General features: G+C 53.1%; 2 protein-coding genes across 3 annotated transcripts in view; both read right to left on the bottom strand.

The window, feature by feature from the left end:
• Positions 1-17: 17 nt before the first annotated feature.
• Positions 18-16,155, bottom strand: ZSWIM8 (zinc finger SWIM-type containing 8). Of its 2 annotated transcripts, none has more exons than XM_027858669.1 (26): positions 15,891-16,155; positions 12,561-12,714; positions 12,301-12,395; positions 12,030-12,202; positions 11,705-11,812; positions 11,494-11,575; positions 11,138-11,258; positions 10,280-10,481; positions 9,444-9,619; positions 8,037-9,021; positions 7,472-7,603; positions 7,209-7,388; positions 6,922-7,105; positions 6,696-6,794; positions 5,604-5,728; positions 4,683-4,923; positions 4,420-4,578; positions 3,945-4,173; positions 3,442-3,731; positions 3,041-3,264; positions 2,038-2,517; positions 1,625-1,775; positions 1,329-1,523; positions 936-1,055; positions 552-662; positions 18-429 (listed from the first exon to the last, which is right to left on the bottom strand). In XM_027858669.1, exons 1-26 carry the CDS (start codon positions 16,093-16,095, stop codon positions 248-250), a joined length of 5,403 nt encoding a protein of 1,800 aa, XP_027714470.1. In that variant the 5' UTR covers positions 16,096-16,155; the 3' UTR covers positions 18-247. The 2 variants fall into 2 exon arrangements, with proteins under 2 accessions (XP_027714470.1, XP_027714463.1); XM_027858662.1 differs by having other exon boundaries at positions 552-730; positions 15,891-16,154.
• A 3,333-nt stretch (positions 16,156-19,488) lies between these two features.
• CHCHD1 (coiled-coil-helix-coiled-coil-helix domain containing 1) overlaps positions 19,489-20,532 on the bottom strand; it is a 1,535-nt gene continuing 491 nt past the window's right edge. Inside the window, exons 2-3 of the mRNA XM_027858656.1 lie at positions 20,129-20,247; positions 19,489-19,761 (exon numbers count right to left, since the gene is read on the bottom strand). Coding sequence (XP_027714457.1) covers positions 19,648-19,761; positions 20,129-20,247 — 233 coding nt within the window. The 3' untranslated portion in view covers positions 19,489-19,647. The remainder of the gene's footprint in view (positions 19,762-20,128; positions 20,248-20,532) is intronic.

Below are 20,532 nucleotides of genomic sequence, written 5' to 3'. Positions count from 1 at the left end.
CCTCCCAAGCAGAGCTGCCTCCTTCCCCCCACCCCCAACTAGCCGTTGGCTCTTGGGCCCAGAGGCAGCAACGTCCCCAGCTTGCCCCTGCTCCAGGCCTAGCCCCGAACAACGTCCTAGGAGGGACCTCCCCCCACCCCCTGAGCAGAGCAAATCTGTCCAGCCGGTTCGAGGTCCCCCTGTCTGTTTCCAGATGGGCTCTGGGAGGGTGAGGGGGGGCCAGGCTCAAGGGGAGAAGGTGGTCATGTCAAGCGATACACGCTGCCACAGCTCCTTGGTCTGCTTGCTGCGTTTGAGGTTCTGCAGGATGTCGTTGAACTGCATCATGCCCATAGGGGTCAGGCAGAAGGCGCTGCGAGCGCCGCGGATTGCGTTCACAAAGTCGTCGTAGTCGGCAGGGGTCAGGTGGATCAGGCGGTGGTGGATGTACTGGAAGGGAATGTGCGGACATTGAGGCTCGGGGGATGGAGAGCTGTCTCCATGGCTCCCCCCCCCCCCCCCGAGCGTGTGGTGCCCCTTAGATTCCTCCTCCACCTCCCCCTGGCTTTCACCTGCATGTACGCCTGCTGGCATCGTTGGACCAGCTGATGGAAGGCTGGGGTGCGCAGGTGGGTGTGCGCATGAGCAGGGTTCAACCGCTGCAGCGTCTCCATGACGATCTCCTGTAGCACAAATGGGCTCAGCACCCCCTTGGCTGCCCCCATACAGAACTGGTGCACGTAGTTCACTCCTGGGGGGCAGGGGGGAGGGGCATGAGACCAAGGCAGACACCCCTGCCCTGGGGGCCTAGCTGCCCTTCTCAGCTCTCGGTCCAACAGCCCCTCTCTCTTGGCCCACCCCAAGAAGCCCAGGATTCAATTCTGGCCTATGGCTGTGAAGGCGGTTTGGAGCAAGACAGGGGGAGGGGCGAGAAGAGGTTTAGGAAGAGGTGTTACCCAGCTTAGCCGCTAGCCCCAGCAACCATTTGACATCCTCGGTATAGGGCGGGCTGCGAGAAAAGTTGTTGGGGTGATCATTATGCGCCCGTCGGCCTAACATCTCCAGCGCCAGCATCCCTAGAGAAGAACCAATGTGGGGCAGAAGCTAAGAGCAGATGGTGAATCCCAAGGACATCCCACCTCCTGAGCACAGACCACATCAGCCAAGGGGAAGGAAAAGGGACAGAAGAATCTAGGCCAAGTGTGGAAGGCCAAAGGGTAAAGATGGGGGCCAAGGATGTCTGTGGGTCCTGCTAAAAACACACTGGGTGGCATGTGGCAATGCCACATGGAGGGACAGGGCCCATGGCAGGCGACAAGGTAAGGGAAGAACCCCGGGAGCCATCTCACCAACTCTGTAGGCAGCGTGCAAGTGATGCAGACTCTGGGTGCCGACAGGCTGGCTGTGCGTCTCCTCTTCTGGCGGGGGGAAGCTCCCACTTACCAGGCAGCTCGGCTGGGTACTTATGGTGGACACTGAGTTGCCCTGGATAGCGGGATATGTGGAACTTTGATGGATGCTGCTGGGTGTATGGACACTGTTCACTGTGGGGGGGAGGGGGAAAGGGAGCAGAGCATTCAGAGCCAAGAAGACCCCCTGCACCTCTATCTCCCCTCCTCCCCACACCCGTGGTCCCCTCACTCACTGGAGGGCAGTGGGAGCCCTGATTCAGTGTGGTAGGGATGCACCGTTATGGGTGCCATGGAAGGAACAGGGAAGGATACAGCTGTGGCAGCAAGTGAGGACGGTGTCACCGAGTAGGGATACTGAGGACCCAGGAATGCATGGTGCACACCCTGGAGACAGAAGACGGGAAAGAGCGGGTCACATTGGCATAGCACTCTTGCCTCTCCAGTTTTATTTACCCCAATACCTAAAGCCCCTTTCTCAGCTGACAGTCCTCCCCCGATTCCAAGACCCAACAAGGGCCTCGTTCTCCCCAGACAGCCCTGTATACACTGGTGATCTTCCATCCAGAGTCCCCTCATCATAGCCTCCCAAAGGGTCCCAATCCTCCTCTCTTTCCCTTCCCTTCCCTCCCCTTGGTTCTTGTCTCACCTGTGGGTATGCAGAGCTGGGCACAGGAAAAACAGCAGGCCGAGGCATATGGGGCAAGGGGTGACCAGGGTGGGTAAGGTACTGGGGGTTGCAGGGCAGATGGGGCTGCAGAGTGGTATAGGGGTGCAAGCCAGTGGAGTGGCCATGTCCCAGGCCAGGCCCTGGGTACAAACCAGACCCCACTGAAATGACTGGTACCACTGTGGCTGCTGCCGTCACTGCCGCTGCTGACACTGTGACTGCCTCGGTCCCTGGTCCACCACGGCCCTCAGGCAGTGCCCGCCCAGCCTCCCCCGATGCCCGGGCCCCACTGGCACTGCAGCCTGTGGCACCCTCACGTGGTGTGGCTGAGCCCCCCACCGTCTGCTCATAAAGCCAGAACCACTGGTGGGCGACTTCGAACAACACTTCAGGGTACACACCCCCACCCTTGGCTGCCTCCTCCACTGCCATGCACGCCTTCTCAAGCATCAGGTTATCCTGGAAAGGGCACAGAGTCAAAAGGGAGGAGCCTTAGCTCGAAACCTCTCTCTAGTGTCTTGCTGGGGCAGAGCCCCTAGCTGAATGACTCAGGAAGCCAGCTGGAAGCCAGCTATGACAGCAGCTCAAGCAAGGAGCAGGTGCTCAGGGAGGTGCTTCCTGACTAGCAGGAGCCCCAAGCTTTGGCTTCTGAGCCCTGGCTTGGCCACTCACGCACTATCTAAATTAGGGGACCAATCATGTCGCCTTTAGGCATGTGATTTTCCTCAGCTGAAAATGGATATGCTCCCCCCTACCCTACCTCTTTCACAGGGTTGCCGTGAGGATCAACTGAATAATGGACAGAAAGAATCTTAAATACATGAAAAGCACTTCATCCATACACAGAAGGCACCATCAAAGCATGAAAGACCAGAAGTCTGTGCTCCCCCTCCCAAAAGATCGCCCAGGGCCTGCGGCTTAAGAGCTGGACCCCATTCGTGTTGCCCCATCATCCCCTCCCACTGCAGCTGAGCATACGTACCTGCTCCTTACACTGCACTAATGCTCTCTGGATCTCATTGGGGTTCAAGGCGTGGGCATGGGGCAGGCAACTCAGGGCCAACTCAGCTGCTGCCCTCACCATGTTGGAGTCCCGTGCCCGTGATGCCCGGTCAGCCAGGGAGGCAACTTCGGGGGGTGTGAGATGCCCATCCCAGCACTCCACCAGGATAGTCAGGGCTGCACTCCCAATCTCCATCGCTTGGCCTGTGGAGTGGGGATCGGGACGAAGCAGACCCCATAATGTAGGAAGAAAGGTTGGGAGACCCCCCCCCCACCAGAATGGGGGTCCCTTGACCAGTGAAGACAAGCTCTTTCCTTTCAAGAACTCCCCCCACCCCCGCCCTGCCTGCCCCAGAGCTCAGCCCTGAGCATTAGATTTACCTGTGATCCAGGACACATGGGAGGAATAGGTTCGAGAGAGCCAGTTGGGCGAGACGAAATTGTGCAGACCCAAAGCATAGAGTCCAATCTCAAAGGCGCAAAGATGCAGATTTCTGTGGGGGCCCTGGTGACCCCCTGACGAGGACGGATGGGTAAAGATGGAGGTGCTGCTGTTTCCCCCGGCCTTGATCAACACTGTTTTTGCCAGCTCGAAGTAGAAATGCGCAGCTGCCTCTGATGGCTGGTTGGGTACGTGGGGGGCATGGCTCTCTGGGCGACGGCCCTTGTACCTGAGGGGCAGTGCAAACGGGAAGGACAAGCTGAGGCTGGAGGACAATGGGCACTTTGGGGACACAGGAGGCCGGAGGATCAGAGGAAACGAAAGGCACCGTGGATTTGGCCAGGGGATGAAGGATGTTTCTGATGGGCCTTTGATGGGGTGATGAGAGTGGAAAGCACAGCACCTGGGATCTAAGCGAACAAGACTGGCCTCTCCCACTCACCTGCCAACCTCGGCTGTCTTGGCCCGGGCACCCCCACTTGCACTGGCACGTCGGCTGCCACTGGAGGAGGAGGAGCCCAGAGAGTCGGAGGATGAGCTGCTGATGCTGTCGCTGTCCTGACCCCGGCCCCAGGAGGTGGGGGCCCAGCCCCCCCGTAGTGGCCTTCGGCTCAGGGTTGGGGAGCTGTCCGATGTCGTCTCAGGGGCACTGCTGTCAATGCTGGCCATGCCTAATCCCCCAGACAGCAGTCAGTCCCCAGCCAGGGGGGAAGAAGGGAGAACCCAATGGACGGGAACTCCCAGATCTGACCCCTGGGTGGGGGCTTAAAGCCTAGAATCTGTCTGGGACCCATCTCAATCTAGGGAAGTGCTTCAGGGAGTCGTGAATTACCCTCCCAGCGTCCCACCCCAAGAAGAGCCCTCAGTTCAGGCAAAGACCCTTCTCCCAGCCATGCCCAAGCCAGGGCCCCTCATACCTGTGTGCTTTTTCTTGGGCCGTCCTGGGGATCCCCAGCCCCGCCCATTGTAGCCTCCTCGGCTGCCAAGTGCCAAGCGGCTTGGAACCTTCCCCTCTGGTTTGGGGGCCACAGCAGCCTCAGGTGGGGGGCCCTCACAAGGGGAACGCGGGGAGCTCTCTAGGCAAGGGAGCAGTAAGTTATAAGACAGAGCCAAAGGGAAGAGAGCCTGACTTGGGGTTTATCCCACTGTACCACCCCTGCCCAGGTCCCCCACCTCTCACCAGGCACAGTCTTTTCTGTGAAGCCCTCAGCTGGGTCTGGGTTGACCCCAGCCACAGCCCCCGGCTGGGTACCCCCTGCCGAGCCTGGAGGCAGCGGCTGCAGGCCTCCCCCTGCAGCGGGACCCCCGTGCTTAGACGGGGACCTCTGGCTTGAAGTAGCTGGGCGGCTGGATGAGTAGAAAGAACTCAAAGTCTGTGGCTTATGTGTCTGACTCTCCCGGTCCAGGAGCTTGTCCAGGATCTAGGGGAGAAAGGCAGTGAAAGGGTCTTCCCAAAACCTCCTGCCCATTATCCCGCATTCTCCTGCCCTTCTCTAAGGAGCTCAAGGTAACTCCTTCCAGGAATTCACCAGCCCACACCTGCTGCATCAAGCACTATACTTGGCACTCAGGACATGGAAGTGCCTAGGGTCCCGAGAAGGGTCTGGTGCAGTCACAGAGCATGTCAAGAGGCAAGATGAGAACCCAGCATTCCTGGGTTAGAGGCCAGTCCTCTTGGGAACACTAAGGGGGGGAGGGGGCACCCAATACTAGCAACTGAGGAAATCTGGAAAAACCTCCCGGAAGCAGTACCTGGGCTGAACGTCGATGAAAAAGGAGGAGTCTGGAGGGCAAGGAGAGGTGAGAGTGCACCCCAGGAAGCCTCCTACAGTTCTTAGAGCAGGGTCAGGCTCAAACATTTTGACATCCCCCACAGAACCTGGGCTAGCCAGGGGCTGAGCATAAAATACATCTCACTAAAGGCGGTGCATGACTCCATTACTTTCCTCCCCCTCACCAATCCAGTCTTTCCTGGCATACACACGCAATGTCTTCTCCCAGGGCCAGGGTCTCAGACCTGGTGACTCCCTGAAGAAGGGGCAGGACATCCGCTCCCCACTCCATGCCTCTGGGGCCCAATGCCCCCGTGCCTGCCCCTCACCTTCTTGAGCTTGGCCTGGTCGTCCTTGTAGGTGATCATCAGCGCCAGAGCCAGGTCTCCCTTCTCACGGCGTGTGCCCTCGCACAGGAGCGGGTGCTCAGCTTCACTCACAGTGGTCTTCATGCCTAGGGGGTCAGGCAGTGCCAGTGATGGGGCAGAGGCATCAGACCCACCAAGGCCTCCCAGCACTCCTGAGGGCTCGAGGGAACGGCCTTCCAGGACAGGGAAGAGGCCAGGATGGACCACGAGGAAATCAACTAGGTTCCCGAGGGTAGCATGAGCAACTGAAGACTGCTTTCTCTTAAATCCTTTGCAAGGATGAGAGGACATGGGCCCCCATTTTTGCCACCTGAAGTCTTTGCTCAGCCTTGCTTTCAAGGTCCTCCATCCCTGGGCCCAGCGCATCCCACCACCCTCCTTCAGGAATACACCTTGTGCTTCTCAGACCCTTTGGCCTCTTGCTGAGATGCCTTCTATACTCACTCCCCTTCAAGGCCTGGCTCACATGCCACCTCCTCCTTAAAGCCACCTCAATGGCAGAAAAGAGCACAAGTCCTGTCCTTTGCACTTGGCTAGCTCTAAGCCTGTTTTCTCCTTTCTAAAGTGGGGCTAACAGCACTCATAGTACCTACTTCACAGAGATGCTGCAAACTTAGTACTTTGTAAACCTTAAAATGCAACTAAAATGTGAACTACTCTTCTTGCCTAAATTCTCTAGCCATTTCCGTCTCTGATCAACTAGGGCATTTACTACAATCTGAGCTTAATTATATACTAATTCACATTCTCTGCTGTTTCACTAACTAACGTGTAAACTACTTGAGGGAATATATGATGTCGTCTACAATTCCGTAGTCACCATCGCACAGAGGTCTTAGCCTGGGGTCTATGAACTTAAAAAAAAATGGATGACTACATTTCTGCGTTATTGGTTTCCTTTCTATCTAATGCATTCAAAGGTCATGCGTCTGGGAAGGGGTCCCTAGGGGGGACCATTTCACAAAAAAGTGAAGAGCCCCTGCCACGGCACGTGGCACAGGGCTGGATAATCCAGCCCAGGAGTTCATCCGTCATTCGCTGAGCCAGACTTACCCAGGGCAGCTACAGCTGCTTCAAATCCTAGCTCTTCATCTCCAGGCATTTCATTGTTCCAGTTTCGGCTTGGGGGTCGAGAACCTGTGGGGGAGACTACTGTGGGGTTGTTAGGGGAGAAAAAGCAGAAGGAAACACAAGTCAGGAAGACACGGGCGCCTCAAGGGCACAGGGGAGCAGACAGCCTGCTCACCCTGCCAGTGAGGCCCCTGCAGCCCTGGCACACCTGGGGTGCAGAGCACGTCGAAGATGAAGCTGGCCAAGATGAGGGGCAGGACAGGCCGGTAGTCACACAAGGTTCCCTCCCGAAGCTCCTCGGCCCGGCACCGCATGGTGCTCATCTCGCTCACTCCTAGAGGGATCTTCTTCAGCAGAGCGGCCACCTCTGATTCCTGGTACGCCAGCTTCACCTGGGACAGAGACAGGAGCTCAGACAGCACCCCAGCCTTACCGGGGCGACATACCAGAGGGGCACAAGCTGCCAAGCTACAAAGGGGAGGAGAGGGGTCTGACCTCCAAGGCCTTGGTGGAAGCCGGAGGCCGCTGCAGCTCCAAGGCAAACATGCCGATGCGGAAGGCCAAGTTGTGATGCTCAGGCCGCTCACCCAACACAGTCAGGAGGAAGGCCGCCTTGGTCAGAGTGTTGGTGGCCACCCAGGTTTGGCGACTTGTGGATACCTTGTTTTTCTTACCCTAAGATTAAGTCGAAAAGAGACGATTATGTCAGACTCACATCATTCAGGGGAGCAGGAGGCTGGGAAGGAAGGGCATCTCACCTTGGCAGGGGGCGGTTCCACCTTGAGGTCAGGTGGATTGGCCAATAAGTCCTGAGCAAGCTCCACAGTGAGTCGGGAAGCCTCATTGCTATAGCCATGGGCATGCAGTGCCTCGGCACAGGCAAAAAGTACCTGAACAGGGAAGGACATGGGAGGCAAGAGGGGGGAGAGAGCTCATCAGCTACCCAAGGATCAGGAGGCTGGGAGGCAGAACATCACATGACCCGAGGTTCAAATTCTGACTGCCAATTACTACTTCCTTGCCCTTGGGCAAATCTCTTAACTTCTCTGTGCCTGTTTCCTCATCTGTAAAATGATGTTAGATTAGAGGACATCTAAAGTTCCTTTCAGCCTTAGATCTATCATCCAATGATCTATAAAGTAGATGTAAAATTTTCACTCCCCTTTTTCAGTGTTACTGTGGGGAAAAAGAAGTCAGTCCATAAACCTTTGAAAGGCACCATATAAATTCAAGCTTGATTCTTCTGAGCACCACACTCAAATAACCCCTCTTACACACTTCCCAGTAGTTAAGAGCATCCTGCCTCTCCTCTCCTAGTCTTACCTCCATTCGGCTCTCCTGTTTCAGTGGCTTGAGCCCAGCAAAAAGGTCCTGCTCCTCACCAGCACCCACCTCAGGCTTCTCTTCCTCACCCCCAGTCCCATCCTGGGCATTCAGGTAATACACCTGGTAATCATCATCTTCTTCCCCAGTTCCAGGGGCCATGTCTTTGGGTTTAGGGGGGCATCCACCACTCTCATCTGTGGAGGGGAGGTCATCCTGGGTAGTTCCTTCCCCAGGGAGCAGTCCTGGTAGGCTGGATGGGGCAACTGGGGGCTCAGGCCCCTCTAAGAAGTAAACACCACCATCTTCTTCATATGCATCAGGGGGTTCAGAGTGGAAGGTGGGGGGAGTACTGGAGGGAAGTCCATGGGGTGGGCTCTCAGGAAAGCCCCCAAAGGTGCTGGCCTCTGCCCCCAGAGCCAGGCTGCTCCCATCATCCAAGCTCATCTCAGCTAGGTCAGGCTCCAAGGAGCTATCTTCACTGCTCAGCCGACGTTTGCCCCCACCACTCACTGCGCCCTTACCACCACACCCTCCACCCGGGAGCTTTGCCTTGCCTCCACCTAGACCCTGCTTATGTGTAGGTTTATCTCCTCCCTCGGCTGAGGGGCGGCGGGGGCCACGCTGGGACTGGGGAACCCCCTCACCCGACCCCTTGCGTTTGGCCCCGGGCTCTTTAGGTCGAACCGAAGGCTCTGGTGGGGGTGGCCGGGGCCGATCCCCAGCCTCATCAGGGCCCCCAGAGCGGGGAGGGCCAGCCCGAGAGGGAAGGCTTCGTGCCCAGCAAAGAGCCAGCTTTCTATCAGAACCACTGTAGGTAACACCAGGGAGTGGGTAGGCCTCCTCCCAGCTGAAGTCACAGGCCTCTACCGCAGGCCGGAAACCTGGAAAGAGCCGTTCCAGGGCTTTCTTGTGCTGACCCCGCTTGACATTCTCAATCACCTTCAGGTGCCACTGGCGCAGCTGGGCACACAGGTCCCGACGACTGTGTGGACAAAGGCAATAGGATATTGGGGGCAGCTATGCCCCTGCCAACAATCGAGGGGAAGAAAGGGTGAAAGACACAGGGGAAAGCTTCTGTGGGGTAAATACCCTATGGTTCCCAAAGTCACAACATTATTTCAACCAGCAATAGAGACCACAGGTACTAGGGCAGAGAGGAAAATCTCCTGGGGATGAGGAAGGCAACCAAGGTCAGGCAGGGTGACTTCTACACTCTTAAGTACAAGCTAGTGGTACTCCCTACACCCCAGGGCCATCCCTACTTCTCCTGGACCTAGATTCCAGATGCCTGTAAGAATCCCACAGTGTGATCTCTTGCAAACAGTTTATGTGCTAAAGCTAAATGAAGAGTCCTGTGGGATCTTATGTAGGGGGACCAGTAAGAAAGGGACACCGACGACTCACCGCTGTGGACTAATCGAGGGGTCCAGCACAGCCAGCCTCCACAGTGTAACCATCTCATCACACATACTTGCACATGCATGGGCAGCCACCTCTGACTGCCCATTACTGCGGCCTGTATGCCCACTGGCACTGCTATGGGAGGCTGAAGTTCGCACACTGTACCACCAGCCTGTGATCTGGGGAGGGAAGGGCAGGAAGGGGGGTGTTGGTTTCCACCCTAGGGAAGATGTTCCACCTCTAGCCTGGGGTCTCTAAATGAAGGGCGAGATTGTTACCGGGCCCTAAGAAATGATCAAGAGGACAGCTTTAGAGAAACCTGGGAGACTGGTAGGATCTGAAGCAGAGTGAAGTGAGCAGAATCAGAGAACAACGCACACAGTTACCACCATACTGCAATGGTAATCAACTGTGAAAGACTTAGGAACTCTGATCAATGCAATAACCAACCACAACGCTAAAAGATTCATGTTGAAACATTGTAACCACCTCCAGATGGGGGCGTGAGGGACACAAGAGTGCAGATTGAAGCACACGTGCTTTTCCTTCCTTCTTTCTTTCTTGAACACGACTAATGCAGGAATTTGTTTTGGATGCCTATACAGATGTGTAATGGGCTTTGTTTTTCCTGCCTGCTCAATGGGTGGGGGAGGGAGAGAATTTGGAACTGAAAATGAAATCACACTGGAAAAAAGGGAACAGTGGTATCAGAAAAGAATGGAGAATGCCAGCATCTCAATCTCAGACTCTCCACAAGGAACCACCAATCAGCTTTCTCTCCATTACCTACCTGAGCCTGGGAGATGCCGGGATTGGGGGGAGGAGAGGGCAAGAGTTACCTGCTCATAGGTGAGACACTGGTCTGTGAGGATCTCCAACAGAGGAGCAGCGTTGCTGTCTCTCCTTTTGAACATCTCACGAACAATACTCAGCAGGTTCCACACACCCTCTGGTTCTCGTCCTCTCAGAGGACGCAGGAGACACGCCCATTCAGCAGCTGCTGGGGGCTCCGTGGATGACAAATACATTGAGTTTACGTCACTATGGAAGGAGAAAGGGGGCAGAAGTAAACGAAAAGAGGATGAGCTGAAGATTAAAGGAAGTATAAAGTCAAAAGCTGATGACTCCAAGGGGCCAGGACACAGGAAAGCAATGGGCTGGGGGGAATGAACCTGGACAAATTCCTTAGCGATGATAACCTCCATTCTACCTGTCTCACAGTAAAGTTGTGAAGACAATGAAGACGAATGCACTGGGGGTGAGGGTTATATAGCACCTACTGCATGCCAGGCACTCTGCTAAGTACCTGAAAAATATTACCTCGTTTGATTCTTACAACAACAATATGAGGTAGATGCTATTATTATTATCATCCCCATTTTACAGGAAACTGAGGCAGGTAAGAGGTTAAGTGACTTGCCCACAATCTTAGTAAGTGTCTGAGGAAGGATTTGAACTCAGACCTTCCTGACTGCAGGCCTAGTGCTCTCCCCACCGCCAAGTTATAGAGACTCTGCAAATGTGAGGATTAGCACCATCCTCACACTCACCACTTCACTAACAAAAGGTAGGAGGCATTAGGAGGGCACGAGACTGGTCAACAGTCTTAACATGGGACTCGCAGAAGCTCACCTCCTTCCACTTTACCCCCAGCCCACCAGCCCACTTGTGCTTCTTAGCCAGAGGGCAGGGGTCACCTGAAGACTACTGGGGAGGGGCCGCAGAATTTGTGCAGGGTCTTCTTGATGTTCTCACTGAGTGTGGACTCATCCAGGTACCAGGTACTCTGGTCAGAAGCTGAAGGACCTGCAGTGGGGTCTGGGGACAACACAATCATAGGTAAGACACTGGTCCCCAAGGACATTCAGCTGTGGTGGGGCATAGCTACCTCACCGCTTGAAAACTGCATGTGGGTTCTAGCCCCCTTTTGGTTCCCATTCCCATCAATCTACAAATATGGGAACTGGCCCCACTCACTGGGGGAGGAGGCCTCCTTACTTCAGCCCCACCATCACATCACCTTCATTCTGCCCTCCTCCATGACTTCACTCACCTGGGGCCCCACACACAGTATTGATGGCAGTAGACTGGGAGGACAGGAGCTCATCCAGGAGGCGCTGGGCTGTGGGAAGGATCTTGCGGGAGAAGGGGTAGGGACAGAGAGAAAGGTGCTGGTGAGCCTACAGAAGCACAGACCAGACAGAGAGAACGATCCAAAGGAGAGAGGGAGCCCACAGCTGGGGAAGAGGGTCGGAGCCACAGACCTGTTGAGGAAGCTCACTGATGAGGTACTGAGCAAACTTCTGCAGCTGATCCCTCTGGAGCCGAGACAGGGATTCTGAGACAGGAGCCCGAAGGCAGACTGCTGAAGCCTGCGTGGAAGACACGAGACATTGGGGGAAAGCAGGAAGAGATACGCCAGGCCAAAAGAAAGATGGCACAGGCATAAGGGGTTTGGAAAGAGGCAGAGTGCTATCCATTTCCTGAAGGTACCATTGAAGGTAAAATGAGTAAGCTAGGGTTGGGCTGGGGGGGGGCAGGGGAAGAGGTCACAAGAGGGAGTGGGGGGCAGTTGGAGAGGGCTCTCACATTGTGAATCCGGAAGAGGCAAAGCGCCACTACATGGGTGCACCACTTGGCACCAGCCCCACAGGTGCAGCTGCAGGAGGTGACCCGGCATCGGTCAAACATCACGGCCACATTGTATGCACCCTTAGGGGGAACCATCTGAGGGGGCACCACTGTGGCACTCAGGTGGAACCCTGCCAGGACAAGGAGGGAGGGGAGCACAAGTTATAGGGAGCGAGGCCAGGCAGTGGCTTCCCAGCCCCACCCCAAACCCCCTACCACCTGTCCATACCTATTTGTAGTGGATCCTTCACAGCTCTCATTCGGAACAGCTGTTCCCCACGCTGGAATTCATCTGCACTACCATTAGCCAAGCACGAATAGAGCCTAGGAGAGAGGGAGAGCACATGCGCGTGCGCGCACACACACGCACACACACACAAAACTCAACAGGTTCCTCTACAGCAGTGGCCTAGTACTCCCTGCCCCCCACACAGCCCCAATCCCCCAGGCTCCACCCCAAAGCCTCTGAGTTCTGTCCCGTGGCAGTACCGTATGTCCTCTTCATTCTCGGGGAAGCTCCAGAAGGCAATACGAAGTTGTAGTTGTTCAGGCACTGGGGGGTAAACCTTCTCCACCACCTCAAAAGGGATGTGGAATGCCACCTGCTTTGCCGACAGCTCCACCAAGGGGATCACCAGGCCATCTACCAAGAGGGAGTGAGGGGAGGGCCACCAACATTATCATCCACTCTGGAACATGGCACTAACTCCCTTCCTAACTCTACCCACAGGAACTGTCTGGGATCTGCTCCCATGGCAGAGAAAAGATTTGGGGTTGTGATATAAAGGGGCAGAGGGAATCTCACAGGCTGTGTTGTCCCAAAGACTTATTCACCCAAGGGAGAAAAGAAAGATGTCCACCCCCCACTTCTTCACCCCCTCTACAATGGAGGATGCCAGAAGTTTCCCCTAGAAATCCCTAGTCCAGGACAGCCTTGTTCCAGTGATCCCTCTGACATAGAAAAAGGGCTTGTGCCTGCTCATATTCCAATGCTATCACCATCAGTCTAGGCTTCCCATTTCTTAGTGCCTGTTTTCTGGCCCTCTCTGCTAGGGTCCCCTCCAACAGAACAGCCCAAAGGGAAGGCTCTGGGAGGAATAATGTGGCTGGGAGGGAGGGAGTGGTCTCCTAACACACTAGAACTCAGAGAGGACAGCAGGTTATCTCAGGGGAAGCCAAGGAAGAACAGCTTCTGCTGTCAGAGCCTCAGTTCCTGGAGTAGGGGGAGGGAAAAGTCCTAGATGGGTCCATTCCACATTCACCAAAGGCAAAAAAGATAGTCAATGTGGTATTTCTGGACAAATTTCCACTAAGGTTGCAGTCATGCCCCTCAGCCCTAGGGCTGTAACATGAGCCTTTATGTCCACCCAGGCCCCTTCCCCAGAGGGCCCCATGGCCTGGACTTTGGTCCCTGGGGGTAAAGGGGTGGCAAGATTTCATTTTAAGGGACATGAAGAGAAGGAGAGGTGACAAGAGGGAAGAATGGCTGGCCACGCAAGGGGCCCCAGAAGGGTTTTCCAAAGTCTGCATGTGCACACACAGCCATGTGCTATCTCTCCTAAGCTAAAGTTAAATCACTGCTGTGCCTAGAGATGAGTAAATTATTTTCTGTCCCAGAGAAGCATGCCAGAAAGCTCTACTGGGAAACTGTTTGGCTGATGTGCCATTTTTCAAGAGGGTTATCAAGGAAATAATAGCTACCAATTCATTACAAAGAAAGAAATAATCCAGTTTGGGTACGCACCCACAAATTTAAAAAAAAAATGCACTGGGAGGAGGCAGATAAAGTGGTGACTAGATCACAGAATGAAAAAGACCTTCTGGTCCAATCTCCTCATTTTACAAAGGAGGAAATCAGGTCCAGTGCCAGTAAGAGATTTGCCTGAAGTCACAGAGTGACTTAAGGGTCAGAGCCAAGACCTGAAGCCAGGTTCTCTGACTCCTTCCAGGACTCTTCCACCATGGCACAGTAGTGCCAGCAAACTCAAACTCCAATCTGGAACTAGGGGGAAGGGATTTTAAATTTTCATATCAACGGAAGTATGAATTTGGGAGTGGATGTTTAGTGTTAATGAAGGATGGTGTGAGTGTGCACCAGCCCAACTAGGATTAGACTGATACTAGTAAAACAGTGGGTTATATTCCATGTTAATAAAGCAGTTAACATAATGGGACAGCCAGGAAAAAAATTAAACAACTGTTATACACTTAAATGTAAACAGATTGAACTTCTATATAAAAATGAACACAATGCTGTGAATTATTTCAATCTTTCAGAAGACAATATGGAATTGTATAGTAAGTTACAAAAATGTTTACATCCTTTGTATCCCACCATGAGGTTTACATCCTAAAAGCATTGGTGCTGGAAGGGATGTGGGAAGGGAAACCCCAAATGTTCAAAAATAGAAAAAAATTAAGAAATCAGTTATTCGTCTCTTTTTTTGGAGGGGGGGAACAGATGAATATATATGAATGTGGGGAGTATTTTTGAACCATAAGAAATAAAAATGTAATTCAATAAAGACATATGAAGACTGAATAAAGCAAACCCTAAGTATATACAACTATGTTAACATTAAAATAAACAGAAACAAAATCCAGAACACATTAGAAAACCTCGTTAAAGTGAATATAAATTGCTTTTGTTTCTTTTAACAACCAGTAAACAAAACAGGTTACATGTAGAATTATGTTGGTTTGTTCCTACTTTCTTTTGTTATCTTTCCTGTATTGGAATGCTCACATAAAGTACGTAAAGAAAATAAATCTGATAGGTGGTTTTGTAAAACATGGCTCTCTGGGAACAAGCAGAAAACAATCACAGCCTGATTCCCCTTCTCAACTGCCCAGAAGAGGGGTCCTCGGATCACATTCTTTCCAGGTCCATTTCAGAATCCATTATCTTGAGGGGAGTGGGAGATCTGAGATCTGTAAGGGATCTGGTCAAACCCACAGTCTTGAAAAGGAGTCCTTCCACCCAACCACACCCAAATCCGTTAGAGTATTGCTGGCTATTTCTGAAAGTTCCAAAAAGGCTCACGGAAGAAGAAAAAAAGACTGGAAAGGCATCTCAGGGCAAAGAGACTTCAGTTCCAGACTGTGTAACGGGATTCTACCACGCACTAGGCATACCCCACTCCCAAGTACTTAGACAACCATCTCTCCTTTTCCTCTGAAGACCCCAACCAGGAGAACCCTGGACCGATAGCCTAGCTCCCAACGGGGGGCTCCCATGTGGGCTGACACTTTCCCTCTGAACACAGCTGCCTCCCCCTTCCCAGAGCAAGGCTGGGGTCTCCTGGAACACCCTTCTCACATCCCTGCTGCATCCCGCAGCGTCCCAAGCCAGGACTCCCGAGTCTACCGGGTCTGTGGACTCCCAGTTTGGACGTCGGGCTCTGCCACGGCGTCCCCTGGGCCAGTCCCCGACAGACCCCTCTTCGGGTTCCTGTTGTCTCGCCTGTAGGATGACCTCTACAGGTCCCTCCCAGCCCACTGACCGAGACCGCGAGGGTCCACACTGGCCGAGCTGTCACCCCTCGTGCGGTTGCCTTCGGCTGCCCGCCCCTCAAAAAAGTTGCCTTGCCCGGGGGTTCCTCCCCTTGTTTTGATAGCACCCTTCCCCCGAGCCCCGGGACAAAAGCCACGCGACCCCCCCCAACTCCTGCCGGATCCGCCGCGCAGGGGCCGCTCCGGATGCGGGGGCCGGGGGCGCGTGTGTGCGTGCGTGCGTGCGAACAAAGTGTCCCGGGATCCGCTCGGCCCTCCGCCCGCCCGTGCGTGCGCGTCTGCGCGCCCGCGGCGTCCCCAGCTCACCTCGGCTGCGGCCCCCGCCGCCGCCGCCGCCGCCGCCCCCGGTGGGGGAGTTCGGCCCCGCCGACTGCTTGCGCCATCCCCGCCAGTTCTGGCAGAGGCTCTCGGCCTCCGAGATGAACGAGCAGAGCGAGTCCTCCTCGAAGCGGTCCGAATCCTCGAACGAGAAGCGCTCGCCGTCCTCCCACTCGGCGAACATCAGCTCCATGGGGCCCAAGCTGAAGATGGAGGAGGAGAGGCCCGGGCGGGCCTCGGGGGCGGGCCGGCTCGGGGGGGAGGTCCGGGCGCTCGGGATGGCCTCCAGGGTCAGGCCTTGGCCCTGGCCGTGCTCGGGACGGGGCCGCGCCTCAGCGCCGGGCGCACGCACGGGGCCGGGCTCGCGGACTCAGGGACTGGGACCGGGACAGGGACCCGCTGCTGCCGCCACCGGGGCCTCCCAGCAGCCGCGGCGCCGCCTCCCCCATCAGCTGATCCGCACTTCCGGCCGCGCCGGCCACTTCCACTTCCGCCTCCTCTGGGCCTCCGAGTGGCCCCTATCCCTGCGGGCCCGAAAAGGAACCTAGTTCTGGCTACAAAGGTTTCGTTTCCTACTCTCCCAGCTCCTCCCGCCTCCTCGTTCCCTTCACGCGGCACGTTACAAAGGGGCTCCCCAAAACTTGGCCGAGTGACCCCGGATTCCTGAACGGGGCGGGGGCGGGGGGCGTCAAGGGAGCGTGGAGCCGCGCTACGCATGCCGGGAATCGTAGGCTTCAGACTGGCAGCTCAGGAATCCCTGGGATCTTTGTGCTCCTCCGACTTCTGCGTCGCGCGGTCTTCTGGGAGTCGTAGTCCAGGGACATGGAGTTCGAAAACAATGATAGAGTAGGGCTGGCCGAGAAGTTTGGGTTCCTTCGATCTTGATTCCTCATCCCCGAACCACACCCCCCACTCCCAACCATCTGACACGCGGGACTCCGATCATGAAACGCCCCATCTGCCCCTTAACTCCCACGCCCAAATTGTGTCCCCACACGAATTAGGCAGAGGTCACCAGCATGCTGTCAGAAGGAAGTACTTCCCAGGCGGGATGCGCAGCTCTGGCAGTGGGTCAATAAACATTCATGAAGCGTCCACTATACTGGGGCACTGTGTGAAGCTCTGGGGATAGCCCCCCCCCAAAAAAAAAAAAAAAAAGGCAAAAGACAATCCCTGCTCTAAAAGAGTTTAGTCTAATGGGGCACAACTCGAAAACTTTGTACAAACAGGCTATATGCTGGGTAAATCGGAGATAACGAGGGGGAGGGCATTAGCAGAAAGACTTTCTATAGCAGGTAGGATTCTAACTAGTTCTAAAGGGACGAGACTCTTCATGGCACTAAGAGCTAAAGACACCAGGCATAATTTTCCACCCCTACCATGCTGGTCATCAGTACCTCAAATTCAACATCGTCTTTCAAAACCTTGTACCTTTAATTTTTATTTCTGCTTTTGACTACCATCCTCCTAGTCCCCCAGGCTCAAAAACTTTGCTATCTTTTTTTCACTGTCAGGTTCCATCAAATGCCAAGTGGGGTCAACTCTACTTCCACAATATTTCTCCTTGCCAATCTCCTTACTATTTGCCACTGCAACTGCCCTGGTGTCTAACCTCTACTTACCTAGATTACTTAAGTTAATGAAACTACCTGCCTCTACTTTTTCTCCTCCAATCCATCCTTCACGGTGCTGTTTATATGACCCCTCTAATGATTATTCAGTTATCTTTCAAAAATATTTAGTGGTTCACTCCCATCACCTACTGAATAAAGTCCTTATATCCTGGTATCTTCAAGGCCCTCCACAACCTGGATCCAAATCTACTTTTCCTGAGTTCAAATCCTGTCCCAGACACCCACTCTGGGCAAGTAACACTTAACCCCTGTTTACTTCAGTTTCCTCATCTATAAAATGGGTATTATAATAGCACCTATTCCAAAGAGTTGTTATAAGGGTCAAATCAGATATCTGTAAAAAGCTTTTAGCACAGTGACTGGCATTTTAGTAGGTACTATGTAAATACTTAGTCCTTTCCCCTTTTGAAGAAAAAAATACTACTATCCTTTATGTTTTTAGGTTTATTTGCCAGAAACAATTTTAATTTATTACTAATTTGTAGCCAGGCATCGCTAGCTTGAGGATATCTAAACTAGCAAAGTCTTCCATGCTTTCCAATATAACTCTGCCCTAAGGGGATTTTAGGTAACATAGGAATCTTGAACAAGGAAAAGACTGTTAACATGTTAAAATACAATCTTGAGTTAATATTCCATAAATCACCACTCTTCCTAGACCATTTCCTTTAAGGACAGAAAAAGGGTTCTGATCAGTAATCAGTATCTTAACACCTTAAAAGTAGAAGAGGTCACTGCTTTTAAGTGAGTCAGAGTGCTCATCATTTCAGGTGGGTGGGGAGGCCATAATCTTATCTAGATGAGAGGTTTTCATCCTTCATCTATTTCCCTAAAAATTGCCTTAATTTTTGTACTACTTACTTCCTAAAGAGGAAAGTATAGAATGGGCTTTTAGACCATGAAAATAATTCTTAATATGTATGGTTTTACTAAAAAGATTTAAAACATGCCAACACAGCCAAACTTAACTACTTCCTGGCTTCTCCTATGTCAGGGCCAGGCCTGCAGAGGACTCCCTCCTTCTGTACTTATTCCTTCCCTCCCCTCAAGGCCTACCTTAAGCTCAATCTTCCCCCAGGAACTTTACCAGATCTCCCTAGCTAAAAGTGATCTCTCCCCTCCTAAACTTTCACTCACAACTAGGACCCTTCCTTTGCACTTATCACATTCTGCACTGTTTCAATTATTGTGGTACCAGTATTATTCTTCCAATCAGAATAATAGCTGTTTGAAGACAGGGTCTGTCTTCCTTCATCCACTATACCCACTGCCTCCCAGCACAGTACCTTAGGCACATTGGCTACTTAATGTTTGTTTAAATCAAGGGTTCTTAACCTTTTATAGCTGTCCAGTGAAGCCTATGGCCCCATTCTCAGAATAATGCTTTTAAATGCATAAAATTAAATACATCAGATTACAAAGGAAATAAAGTTAAAATACAGTTATCAAAATATTTTTTAAAAAAACAAGTTCACAGACTGCAGATTAAGAACCTCTGGTCTAAACTGTGAGTCTACTGTCTGCCTCTCACACTGTAGGAGTCTGAAAGACAGTCAGAGAATGAGAGTCATCACTGATATGCTCAGTGACCCATAAAATCCAAAATCCTCTACTCTTGACCATGTTCCCCCATACAACCCTGCACAGCAGTGATGAATCAATGACCACGGAAACAAAAGGCTTTATGTATACCTGGCCTCCCATGCCCCAGCAGCAAAAGGCATTCAAAGCAAACATCAACATCCAGACCAGATGAGCTCTAAAATTCCTTCCATCTCCAGGGATCTTGTGTCTTTCAGTGACCTTGAGGAGATTAAACCTGGGTCCACTCCCAAGGCAGGTTAATGTATCTTCTCTATGAAGCAAAGAAGGTCCCAGGGCCCTGGAAAAGGCTGGGGGTTTGTTCAGGGGTTGAGCGGCAAAGGGAGACCTGATCCACAACACAGCCCAAGCTCTCTGTAAAGATTTTATTTCAGGGTAAAGCAGAACTCTCACCCAAATCACAACCCCACAGGGGTGAGACCATGTCCTCTGCCACTCAGAGGTCACTCAGTCCAAACACCACCAAGTTGCTTCCATGAGGCCAGTCCTTAAAAAGCTACGTAACACCTTCAGATAATGTAGGATATATTAGGAAACCTCCCCAACAATTTATTTGTTTGCTTGGGAGTCAAATGCCCAGAGGAGCCCAGCAATTCCTGTTTTGCCTTCTGCTTCCGCTCTGCCTATAAGAAAAAAAAGTAATTACAGTGTTGACACCCAAAATTCCCTCTGACTTAAAACTCACAGCCCCCTAGCCATAATCCCAACAACTCTAGGGGGAGAAAAGGGACCCTGCCCAAATCTTTTGTCCTGTTCTTGGTTCCTCCTCCTCATCTCAAATACAAGAAACCTGTGACCTCCAAATGACCTTTTAGATCTACCTGAAAATGTGTCTGCTGTAGGTGGATACCCTCCCTTTTCTCCTGGATCTCCCCTCTCAAGGATGAGAGATCTTGGGGGTCCTGACAAGAGGGGGCCAGCCCCCTCCCCAGCCCAGGCAGGCATCCTACCCAATGCCACTCCCTCCCATCCCAGGGGTATCCCTGTCACCTCAGCCTTTGAAGCACAGTCAAAAAAGTCTTCGATCTCCTTGGAACAAATTGTGTCGCTAAATTCATTCTGCTTCCAGCAAGACATCATCAGGGACATCTCGGTTATACAGGTTGCCTCTGGAAGGGGCAGCAGAGCATCCCTGAGTCAGTGCCCACCTGCCCCCACATTCCTCTCTCCCATCCCCATCCAGCCACCCCACCCACTCATTCACTCAAAGATTCACCTGCTTACTTACTTTACTCATTCAAATATTTGCCTACTTCGTTAATTCAAAGATTCACCTGCTTGCTTCCTTCATTTTCAGTCAAAGATTCACCTGCTTGTTTGCTTCATTTTCAGTCACTCCGAGCCTGGCCTGCCTGCCCCGCTCACTCGTTCAGTCAAAGACTCGCCTGCCTGCC

The sequence above is a fragment of the Vombatus ursinus genome, unplaced genomic scaffold (assembly GCF_900497805.2).
Source record: "Vombatus ursinus unplaced genomic scaffold, bare-nosed wombat genome assembly UNPS02000749.1, whole genome shotgun sequence".
Classification (NCBI taxonomy): Eukaryota; Metazoa; Chordata; class Mammalia; order Diprotodontia; family Vombatidae; genus Vombatus; species Vombatus ursinus.
The sequence above is the reverse complement of the archived record's forward strand: the minus strand, read 5'-3'. Positions and strand labels throughout refer to the sequence as shown.

What these genes read in the sequence shown, in the direction of transcription:
- ZSWIM8 (XM_027858662.1), bottom strand. Translation starts at nt 16,095, where the DNA reads ATGGAGCTGATGTTCGCCGAGTGGGAGGACGGCGAGCGCTTCTCGTTC. An exon ending in AACAGGAGAGCCGAATGGAG is followed by an intron (nt 7,604 to 8,036) that starts GTAAGACTAGGA and finishes TTCCCTGTTCAG; the next exon opens with GTACTTTTTGCCTGTGCCGA. An exon ending in CCAGCTCTGCATACCCACAG is followed by an intron (nt 1,776 to 2,037) that starts GTGAGACAAGAA and finishes TTCTGTCTCCAG; the next exon opens with GGTGTGCACCATGCATTCCT.